The sequence below is a fragment of the Andrographis paniculata genome, unplaced genomic scaffold (assembly GCF_009805555.1).
Source record: "Andrographis paniculata isolate CXL003 unplaced genomic scaffold, ASM980555v1 Contig62END, whole genome shotgun sequence".
Taxonomy (NCBI): Eukaryota; Viridiplantae; Streptophyta; class Magnoliopsida; order Lamiales; family Acanthaceae; genus Andrographis; species Andrographis paniculata.
Genome location: NW_026137598.1, coordinates 359,003 through 371,109, shown reverse-complemented (window position 1 = coordinate 371,109; position 12,107 = coordinate 359,003). Strand labels below are relative to the sequence as shown.

Here is a 12,107-nt window from a genome sequence, read left to right as displayed (position 1 = left end):
GTCGATTGAAGATCCCCTCTCTATACCGTACAGAATCTTTAAATAACCCCTTGAAGATACCGTTCGAACCGCTATCCGGTCGGTTACCATAACCGCTGTTAACTCCCCAAAAAATTCTCTTCTATCGACACGTATGAGAACCGTCCTGTCACGTCCGACTTTAAAAACCGCTCACCAGTCGAAATTACCCCCCACTACCAGAAACTGCATTTTACCCGACCTATAGGATAACTACTTTTAATACCTAACCTTTGAACTTGGTCCGACTTCAATATCTACCCTTCTTATGTCCGACCCTTGGAATTTGTCCCGACTAGGTCCGACTTCTCTATCCGAACTATTTGGTCCCGACTAGATCCAATCTTATCACCCATCCGACTTTCTTGAATCCGACCCTCGGACTTTGTCCTGACTAGGTCCAATTTTGATGTCCGAACTATTTGGTCCCGACCAGGTCCAATCTCCTCATCCGTCCGACCTTGGGGATTTACCCAACCAGGTTTGATCAGACTCAAAACTCATCCGACCCGATTACTGTAATCATATTTGGACTTTCAAAAAGCCCATTGGACGTTTCGAATGACCTAATCTTGGCAGACCCATTTCCTAAAAACCTATCTATTATTTTGTGCTCAACAAAATGTATTTAAAAATATATATAGTAAAAATAAATAACTAAACCATGAAACCCTAAAACTAATACGAGGGTCGTACTACAATTTTTTACTGATATTTTTTTACTGTATCAGTAAAAATTAATTATTATTATTATATGTTTATATTTTAAAATAATTTTGTGAAAATAATAACAATATCATACTTTAATTACACATAATAGATAAATAACATACCTAATATATAAATCACATATAAGACATATTAAAAGAACACAAAAATATTTAATTATTAAACCATAACAGCACTCTTTCCAAATTTCCTATAATGTTTTTAAAATAAAAATAATTAATTATATTTAATTTTATATCAAATGACATTATATCATTAAAATAAAAAAAAATATATATTTTCATTATATCACATCAATTAATGCTAAGGTGTCAAAAGTAAATTCGATCCGAAAATTGAATCCGTTTATTTTTCAGATTCGAGTTTAAGTATTTTGGGTTTGTAAAAAATTGGGTTGATTCGACTCCGAAATGAACAAAACTCGTGTCATGTTCGGATCGGGTTTCGGGTTGTCTTAAAATGATTTATTATTATTATTATTTTAAGTTAACATAAAAACTAAAATAAAAATAATTTTTATTAGGTTAATTTAATTTTTTTTAGTTTTCGGGTTTGTTTAGGGTTTAGGGTTCGTGTCAGATTTGTTCGAACTTCAGGTGACATGAAACTAATTCAGGTCAACCTGAATCCAATTTGAAAGAATTCGTAACTTGTTCAAATCTAAAGTTTCGGATCAAAATTCGAGTTCGGATTGACAGTTTTTGTGTTACCCAATAGCTCAACCGGTCGCAAACTCGACCCAAAATCACTAAGTGACACCCCTAATTAAGTCTCTGTGTGCTGAAATTAAATGTTAACATTAACGGAAACGGAAGAAGTGTGAATTATATGCTATTTTGGGGGCAGCCATGGAAGCGACAGAATTAGCTTCAAAACCTTTGTAAGCGCCGAAAATATGAAAAACCACACAGCCCTCTTCCCTCCTCCCTGTATGAAAACAACCTTAGCTACCACTACCATCTAGAGAATAAACAACATATATATATATATATATATATATCTGCCACGCACTCCTAACCCAACTGCCAGCTGACCAAATCAAATTCTTTTTAATCTAAAATAAGCACAATCATCATCATCATCAGCAGCAGCTTTCAATCGATTGTTTCATTGATTGACCTTATAGCTTAGCTAGCACCGTTAATGGGGTTGAGCCGCCAATCTCCCTTATGTCCGATGATGAGCTCATCATCCTTATCCTTTCAGGGGCTCCATAGTCTTTTCAATCACTAAACACCATTCGCAATTTCCATTGATTTAATTTGGGGCATTTCTTGTTCTTTTTTATTCAATCTTAAATTTGATTAATTAATTAATTTGCCCCTTTTCCATTCAATGCCTTTTAATGGCGACTTATTTGGCTGCTTCTGATTGTTGTTGCTGATGCGTGTGTTACCCCATTATTAGTTGCCCTCTTTCCCCCATTTCTTGGATTCTACTTTTCTTTTAATTTATTTAATTCTTATTTGGTGCTGAGTTCTTTCGATTTGGTTGGTTCTCTAATTTCCGACCCACTTATTGACTTGAGAAAAACAAAGCTTAATCCATGGTGTCTGTTCGTGGGTGATTAGGGTTCATAATTTTTTTTAATTGTGTTGATTTGGGGATATGATGTTTGGGTCAGGAACGAGCTTGGTGACAACCATTATCGGGTTTGGGATGAGCACCACTTTCATAGTGTTTGTTTGCACTAGACTCATTTGTGGGAGGCTTCGCCGCCAGCAGCAGCAGCAGCAGCTCATCGACATGGATTCTGGAATTGGGATTGATCTTGACCACCTGGTATGGTGTCTGAATGGTCTTGTTGTTGCATTTTTTGGCTGTTCTTGCATCTCTAGTTTCTGATTGTTTGGTTCTTTTTGGTGAAGAAGAACATCGAGTAATTTGGTGGTGATGTTTGTTTGCTTGTTTTTGGAAATGTTTGGGGGAGTTTGTGATTGATTGATTAGGCATTATTGTGTTGATGATTTGGTGTTTCTCTTTAAGCATTGCTGTTTGTGATGTGTGGTCTTCCAAGGCAAGTTCGTGTATTTTTTGTTGATCAGGATTCGGAGTGTATCGAATTTGAGATATGATTGGTCGTTAATCAAACTCATTCTGCTTTTTGTGATCGTGTTCATTTAAGGTTTGAATTTAAATTTGAATTTGAGTTTGAGTTTGATGAAAATTTGAATTGAAATAACATTTGAGGTGATTTTGATTTGATGTTTTGAATGAATTTTTTTTTTTTTTTTGTGTAATATAAATATGTTTGATTTAATGGTTTTGCAAAAATCATTTTGATGAATGGTGCAAAACTAAAACCAAATTTTAGAGAAACATAATATTGTTTTGATCCTTTGTTTTGTTATTCGGAGCACACACTTCTACAGTTTTAGTGTCACAAGTTTCAATCCTTCGAAGAAATTAAAGCCTTTTATTTGGGTGAAAAGTTGATGTGAGAAAAGTTAGTTTTTTCTATTCTCTCGTGCGACATACTACCTTAGTTTCAAGAGATCCCGGTTTATTGGTGTGAACATTTTTTTCAAGTCAATGTGGGACAATTATCGTGTTCGTATAACTTTTGTGCGGAATACTAGGATGTATTATGACATGTCCTAATGTGTATAGCCTCTTAGATGTTCAATAGCCTTTTGATACGCCCTTTTTATTTCGGATTTCGGATTTCATGTGATTGTAGTCTACTTTTAATTCAGTTAATTGTATAATATTTCTTTCTAGTTTACTAAAATTATTATTTTCACCTATAATTTAAATAGTGGCCGTGAGATATATTTATATTAGGTAAAACTCTATATTTTGTGTTTGGTTGGGGGATTTTATCCGAATTTACTATTTACAAAAATTTTTCCCAAAATTATTAAATTAAAAATCTAATTTTTACTATTTATATTATATTTTCTCCGTTTCAAACACCCTATAATATTTTCTTTTTTGTTTGTCAATTAATTATATTTATGTATATATACACTTCACTTTATGCCATCACATCACTCAAATAAGAAAAAATAAAATAAATATATATTCATTTCTCCAATCACATCACTCAAATATAAAAAAATATACAAATTTCTTTCTTGAATCACATCACATAATTTCCAAATTATCCAAAATTACCCTACTTAATACCCACCTAAATTCTCTTGCCGAAGTCTAATATTGCGCGGTGCTTTTGAGACGGAGGGAGTACTAAATATCAATCTTACATTAAAAAAAATCACATTACAGTTGCACATTCACTAGATAGAATCATTTATCTTAGTTGTAGTCCCAGCAGCCGTGAGACATATTATCACGTAAATTTTATGTGATGGAGGTTTTATAAAATAAGTGCATCTTAAGTAATTTTTAGATCACAAGGAATAATGGTGATTTTTTTGGTAAACCAGGGGGGATGTAATGTAATTTACCTTTTAAAATTTGCAAATCATGGGCATCCTCTTAAAGGATCTTGTCATCTATCATTTACTTGTGCTGAGATGGAGCTTCGACATTGTACGTCCTGGTGTTATTTTCTGGCCCATAGAAATTTCAAGTAAGTTAGATTTGATTTATATATTAAGGAAGCGATCACTTAATGTTTTATTTCTTGATCCATTTATGGCAGTCGCAAAGTCGGATCAATGGCCTTGAACAAGTAGTAGTTGATGCGATCCCTACCATAAAGTTCAATCGTGAAGCTTTCAGTTGCATGGAAGACATACAGTAAGTCCATCCAAACCCGCTCGTATATTGGTTATCACATTGCACTCCAATAGCTTACATATATAATTTGCTTAGACCGTTGTTAAGAATATTACAAAAATGGTAAGGATCTAGTGAAAATATTTGCAACCAAATAATTTTAGTATACATAAGAAACTAAAAATATACCTTTTATATTTTTGGTTATTTTTCTACATATCCAACAAACAATACAAGTTGCATGTTGAATCCATGAATATTTTCTAGGGCGTTTAAAATACGAACGTGTTCGGAGATTAATTCGAGAATGTTCTAGAACTATCTAACCTTGCCTACTCTTAGTTTAGAATTTCCATCGAACTTCTACACTCTCCAAACACTTGGAACAAATAGTCGAAAAACTCACTCTGGTTGGCATGTTTTTGTTTACTTGGGTTATGCATGGGTTTGTGCTTTAATATTGGATTTTGGTCTCAACAGAGTTTCTATTTAATATTTGTGAGAAAAAATAATATAATATTTTGACAATATACTTGATGATTGCATAACAATGAAAAAGAAAATTGAAACTAAACTTTAAGTAAAACAGAACAAATTAGTTTGCTGATTTTGAGCCTTTGGTTGTGGTAAAAATTTATCGTCAAATCTTGAATTCGATATAAACTTGTTCTAAATGCAATGCAGATGCGCGATATGTTTGAGTGAGTACGAAGAGAAAGAAGTGGTGAGGATCATGCCGAAATGTGGGCACAGTTTTCACCTGTCGTGCATCGACACATGGCTCCGGAAACAGTCCACCTGTCCTGTCTGCCGACTCTCCGTACAACCATCCGGCGAAGTTAAGGGCACCCCCATCCCCATGCCTCAATCATTCGAGGGCTCGGAGATTACTCCCCAACATTCCCGACAACGGCAGCTGTCTGAAGGCACTGCAAGTGATCATCTTAGCCATATGGTGTCCGGTTCCAACGAGGTCCGCATGGAAATCTCGTCCCAAGTACCGTCTAGGTCGTTGTAAGAATATCGGATTAGCTTTTTATTTTCAATTTTATTTATTTTTTTATTATATAATCCTTCGATGCAATGCAAGAGATGGATAGATTGTGAGCGTGTGTACAAGTTTGTTGATATAGACAAAAAAATAAAATAAAATTGTAGATTGGATTTTGTATATTTGTTTGACTGGCATATAATTTTGTATGTTTGTATTTTGTAGTTTTGCAAGACTCACTTTGCAAATTTTGATATTATTTATTAATATTTAATAAATATTTGCTCAAATCATATTAAATATTTAATTTCTTATAATTTTTAAATTTTAAAAGTTTGAACTTTATGGAGAAGAGAATGGTTGAATTTGAGAGGATTGAACACTTTCTCTCACTACACACAACTATCAAAACCTTTCCAATAACCAAACTCTCACACACGGCTTACAATGTAGCATCTATGCAAGACATGCAAGACAAACACAATTAAAACCCCTTACACCAAAATAGTATTGTGTCTCTGGATGAATTTTGAAACAAGTTGACAACCTAAAACATCAATTTCTTTTGTCTTCTATGCCTACCAACCGAGAGAGTAAAGAGAGACAGGACGGTCGCTGTCAGCATGTTATAACAACTTGATAAGACATTTTACTGAAAATGAAAAAAATAGAAAGAGCAGCAGTAGAAAGAATAAAGTGTACATATGCCAAAATAGATTAGTAGATTTTTGTTCCAACAAATAGAAATGTTAGGATAATATCTATTATATAATTACTATAATGTAACTCATATGCACGCGTGAAATATTATGTAATATGGTATTTAGTTTAATTTGAAATTATAGATAATAAATTTTTACTAATAATATATGTATATTGTGTGTATATATTTAAATTTTAGATACTCTCTCTTCCCATCAAAATATGTTACTTTTATTTTTTTATTTTTAATTCAAATATGACACTTTTCAAAAATTTAAAAATTAAAAATTTTTAGTAACAATTAAATATTTACTAATTCAAATTAATATATTCCACTTTTACTCACAATCAATTCAACAATTTATTTTTGGTTATGTTTTATTAAAGCTAATAAAAATAAATATGACTTAAAAATTTGAAAATTCAATTCGGCTATGATATGGAAAATCAAATTTAGCCCTGACCGAGTTAAAAAAATTTTAAAAAAAAAAATTTTAATTTTTTAAATATATTTCATAATTAATAAACTTTAAAGTTGTGTTTAGTTTGACACTTAGGATTTTGGATTTGTGGTTTGAATAATAATAATAATAAAATGCATTGATTTGGATAATTTTTTGATGCAGTATATATATATATATATATATTAATACAATATTTTGAATGTGAAGTTCATTTTTAATATGATAAAAATGAAAAATATGAGTTTAACTTGAATATATTTAGAATGAAACAAATTAATGAACAGATGGTAACAGTGTGTTTGGCTAGATTTTGATTTTGAATAATAAAATTTTTAAATTTAATTTGATTGTTTGATTTAATTTAAATATGTACTGTGACGGTGTTTTTAATCTAAAATAATTTTTTAAAATAATATAAAAATAAAAAAGAGTTTGATTTGATATTTTTTTTAAAAAAAAAAAGTCGATCAATAATCTGTGAATTTGGTTGGTGGTTTAGGCTCCGTTTAGACCGATGTGTTTTAAGTTTTGAAATTTTGAAAAAGATTAGATTCAAATTTTTTTTAAATTGAAAAAAAGTTAATGAGTTAGAAAGAGGTTTAAATAGGAAGTTTGAAGATATTTTGGATAATTTTTTTATTGTAATATTATATAATAAATAATATAATTGATGATGTTGAAATAAAATATTGATTTAATATATTTAATATAAAAATAAATTAAATTTGAATTTATGAATATATTAATATAAATATAGTCAATATACATATCACATAATAAAATTTTATATAACAAAAAAGTAATAAATAAAAAATATTAATTTTTTATTTACTATAAAATCATTTAAAATGAAAGTGTGTAGAATATATATATGTAATTATATTTTATATCGTATAATATTATTAGTGTGGATTTCAAGTATTCGAATGGAGCCTACCTCATGAATGCCAAATAGAGATTTTGGAAACAATGACGCCAATTAATATTGTTAATGAAACAATAAAGTGCCAATGAGTTCAAATGGCTCTTTCTAAACCTAATCTTATATTTTGAATTTAGATTTTAGTTTCAAATATAAGCAAATATTAAAGCAAAGCAAATTGCTTTTATCACTATTCTAAGTAATTTTCTTACCGAAATTATGTTCTTTATATTGGTGACCAATAATATAGGTTTGATTCAACACATTGTTGAATTTTTATAACAACAAACTCGTCTCCATTTATCCTTAATGATTTAATCAAGTTTTTCACTCTCCGAGGTTTTGTTGTTCTTACCTCAATTGTTCCTTATAAGACACTTTACAAGACATACCGTTGGTATAGTTTGAATAATTCAAAACTAAACTTCATCAACAACAATAAAGTTTTAGTATTTCCAGAAACAACAACATTTTCTTCAACTATCTACTCATATTTTGACTGTGGAATAATGGTTGAAAGATAAATAGAAGTTTCTCCACGGACTCTCTTTGTAGGATGAGTCTATCTATACTCTATAGTATCCCAAACATTATCACCAAGCATCATAAAAAATGCCACCATTCTTGTTGTCCAATATCTATAATTATTTCCATCGAATAGAGGTGGGCGGCTTGTCAAATCACCTTCATGACTCATTTTGAACCACAAATAGATTTACCCAAGAGTTTCAACATATTCTTCTAATACCATATTTTAGGAAATCACAATAAAAGGCCAATTTCCTTGGTCTTTTGCGAACAAAAATTATAAAACTACAATAGATAAACATAACTTTTACCATGTGTTTTTTTTTTTTTTTTTTTGTAAATATAACATCAATTTGTTAGTAGACTACATCCAAAATAGATGCAAAATAAAGAAATAACAAACAATATTTATTAACCCAATTCGATATCAAACCTTTATTTGGAGGACTCAAATCTAGAAAATATTTTATAACCTATCATTAGGATAAACAAGAACAATAATATAATCATCTCCTACAATTTTTTTTTACTATGCATTGTATAAAGAATTGAATATCATACCTTAAATGACACCTAAAGAGCACCTATCTAGATGAGAGTAAACATGTTTACAGATTGGCGATCTTCTTCCATTTGACCATATTTATCTTATTCTTCAAATCAATTTATGTTCTCTATAGAAGCTTTAGAATGTTTTCAATATATGAAAAGAACGCACAACAAATTTGTACTCTCAAAATTGCTCTAAAAAACTCCATAGAGATTAACTTTGACTCCCAAGCCGGTTTTGATCAATGTTTGGTTGAGTTCTCCAAGTTCATTAATAAAATTTACATGCTTTTGTTGCATTCATCATCTTCATAAGACACCAGCCATCTTTTGACATCACAGACTTGTCAATTTCGAAGAGTCTAGAGCCTATTTTGTTATGTGCAAAAAGCAAAAATGTTGTGAAAAATGTGTTAGTCCCACACAAACGGCGAAATACTATACCCAATCAATACTGAAGAAAATTCACAGGTAATTGGAGGAGATACGAGGCTCACTTAAAACCTAATTTCCTTAGACCTTTTATAATATTTTTTGATAGAATTTCCTCAAAAAAATTAAAGTATAATAAATAACCGCAAATATAAAAACCAAAAGCAAAATGAAGAACACCAAATTTAATGAAATTCGGAAAAATTATGCCTACGTCCTTGGACCCCAACAAAAAATATATGAGATGAAATAAAAAAATACAACACAATTAAAATATGAGGATTGTGCTGTGAGATATTCAAACAAAAGGTTAAAGACATAATTTATATGAAGAATTCTACTCCCCATCAACCTTTTAATCGATGTGGGATGAAAATGGAGCCACTAAAATTGATTTTTTCAACAAATGTCCACCTTGGCAACTTTCAAATCCCATCCAAATATCTTCCACAAGCTCTTCCATTATAAAATATGGCAGGGCCTCCAAATGCGTTTTTCAGCTCTAACTTCAAACTCTTAAAATAATTATCAAGTTCAAACAATGTTCAAACTTGATACACGTTACACATTTTGTGTGCATATTTACAATATTCTCAGTGGTCTTAATCTTTTGCATTCTAAATCCACCTTCTTAAATTATTTTTCATACAAAATGGTACACACATCGATATACTTTGTTCTAACATGATATACATGATTCTTTGCTAGGTGAATGGCACTTTGACTGTCACAAAACACAGTAACGTATTTTTGACCAACTCCCAAGTCATTCAACAATCTTTGTAACCAAATTGCTACCTTAATAGCCTTAGTAATGACCATGTATTATGCCTCTATTGTTGACAAAGCAACAGTTACTGTAAGGTAGACTTTCAACTAAGTATGTGTTTGCAAGAGTAAACAAATAACCAATGGTTGATCTCCGTTTATCCAAATCTCCTGCATAGTCTGAACCGCAGGACCCAACTATATGTTGACCAGTATCATTATTTCTTTGAAATATCAATCCAAAATCTAAGGTTTTCAAAATATGCCTTAGAATCCATTTCACGGTTTGCTACTGTTCTTTTTTTGGATTATACATATATCTGCTCACAATCCCAACTGTATGTGAAATGTCATACCTTGTACATACTATTGCATACATCAAGCAACCAACCACTCTTGAATAAGGAACCTTTGACATGTAATCACGTTCTTCTTTCGTTTTTGGACACTATGAAACGCTAAGTTTAAAATGAGAAGCAAGTGGTGTACTAGTTTGTTCATAGATGCCAGAAACTCCACATGTTCGGGAGAACTCTATATTTTCAGGGGAGTACCATCAATTTGTTGCTCGATTGCTCTATTCAACATGGTTGATTAATATTTCTACTAAGGATCACATTTCTCATCTCCTGGCACCATAGGTAATATCTTTTTACACCAGATGATATCCCCACGTACATAGTTTTTCTCATCCTTGGATCCAACATTGATTCTTTTACGTGATAATATGCATTGGATCCAATCACACGTAATCATTAGCAAGTTTGTCAAACCATACCTCCGAAGGTGTCTTGCCTTTAAGATCAACGGATGGTAGTCGATTGATCAGAAACTTTCATATGTGAAGCCCAAAATTGTTTGCCTAAATTAGCATTGGACATCATACAACGAACTTTCTCCAGTAAGGTCCGGTTCATGCGCTTGGCCACCCCGTTTTGTTGTGGCGTATTCCATACTGTGAAATTGTGACACCCCGACCTATAAGCTATGCAAACCGGGCATGTCAAGATTGCAGACTAGCCCCACAGGTCAACACGAGTCATACCAACACGCTTCTATCCTCACTCGCGCGCATCCCGAGAGACTTTTCAAAGGGTCATCCGTCCTCAAATTACTCTAGAGCAGACACGCTTAACTCTAGAGTTCTTTCAGTAGGGCTTCCGAAAAAGAATCTACATATTGTTAACATGAGTAGTCTATTCAATCCAGTTTTACCTCTAATCAACTTCGGATAGCTGAATACCGGCTCATCCACACACAAGAGTTGGCCAAGAAACATCCCAACTCTAGGGATATCACATTCTTCCTCACTTTAGAATGTAACGTCAACATCACACACCAAGGATCTTCAACTGGTAGGCCCCTTAATAGCCAGATCGACAACTGTGGGCTGTCGCAGATCGTCTTTGATACTAACTGTAACACCCCAGCTTGCAAGCCACACAAATCCGGGTGTGTCAGAATCGTTTACTGGCCCCACAAGTCAACAAAAATCCTTCAAGTGCACTTTTGTCTTCACTCCCACGCACCTTAGGAGACTTCTCAGGGGTGACCAATCCTCAAATTACTCTAATCCTGACACACTCAGCCAGCGTGGCTTGCGGGCGAGGGTGTCACAGTTGGCATCAAAGCCAACTTGCGACAGCCCACAATCATTGATCGGACTGTTGATGGGTTTAACATTTGATGATCCTTGGGGTGCAATGTGGATGTTGCATTCTAAGGCAGAGGAGGATGTGATACCTCGGAGTTACGTTGCTTGGCCAACTACCGTGGATGAGCCAGTGCGAGGCCATTCGAGATTGAATAGTAATTAAATGTATTGAATAGACTACTCATGTCAACAATATGCATATTCCCTTTCGGGAGCCCTACTGAAAGAATTCTAGAGTTATTGTTCTAGAGTAATTTGAGAATGGGTGACCCCCCGAGAAGTATTTGAGGGTACACATGAGTAAGAAAAAAATGTGCTCAAAGGACTCTTGTTGACCTGTGACGCTAGTCTACGATTCCGACACGTCTGGTCTTGCGTGTCTTGCAGGCTGGGGTGTGACAGAAATGTCAGGAGATGCATTATTTTTGAAAATATCAGAAAAATGTCATTTTGATATTCCGTACCATTGTCAGATAGAAGCACTTTAATCTTCCTCCCGGTCTGTTCTCTATCTTTTTTTCTCCAATCGAGGAATTTGTTGAAAGTTTCGTCTTTGTTTCACATGTGATATACCTATATTCTCTTGGAAAAACCATCAACAATATTTTAGTTCGTGCAATTTTGATATGTAGTTATTGATGCTTTGAATAGATTTCTACTGATTTT

General features: G+C 32.6%; 1 protein-coding gene across 1 annotated transcript; it reads left to right on the top strand.

The window, feature by feature from the left end:
* The first annotated feature begins 1,705 nt into the window (after positions 1–1,705).
* LOC127260507 (RING-H2 finger protein ATL67-like) lies at positions 1,706–5,602 on the top strand. The gene is made up of 3 exons (XM_051288241.1): positions 1,706–2,529; positions 4,355–4,452; positions 5,116–5,602. The coding sequence occupies exons 1-3, from the start codon at positions 2,356–2,358 to the stop codon at positions 5,447–5,449; spliced, it is 606 nt and encodes a 201-aa protein (XP_051144198.1). The 5' UTR covers positions 1,706–2,355; the 3' UTR covers positions 5,450–5,602.
* Positions 5,603–12,107: the final 6,505 nt, after the last annotated feature.

What these genes read in the sequence shown, in the direction of transcription:
- LOC127260507 (XM_051288241.1), top strand. Translation starts at nt 2,356, where the DNA reads ATGATGTTTGGGTCAGGAACGAGCTTGGTGACAACCATTATCGGGTTT. An exon ending in GGATTGATCTTGACCACCTG is followed by an intron (nt 2,530 to 4,354) that starts GTATGGTGTCTG and finishes CATTTATGGCAG; the next exon opens with TCGCAAAGTCGGATCAATGG. An exon ending in AGTTGCATGGAAGACATACA is followed by an intron (nt 4,453 to 5,115) that starts GTAAGTCCATCC and finishes AATGCAATGCAG; the next exon opens with ATGCGCGATATGTTTGAGTG.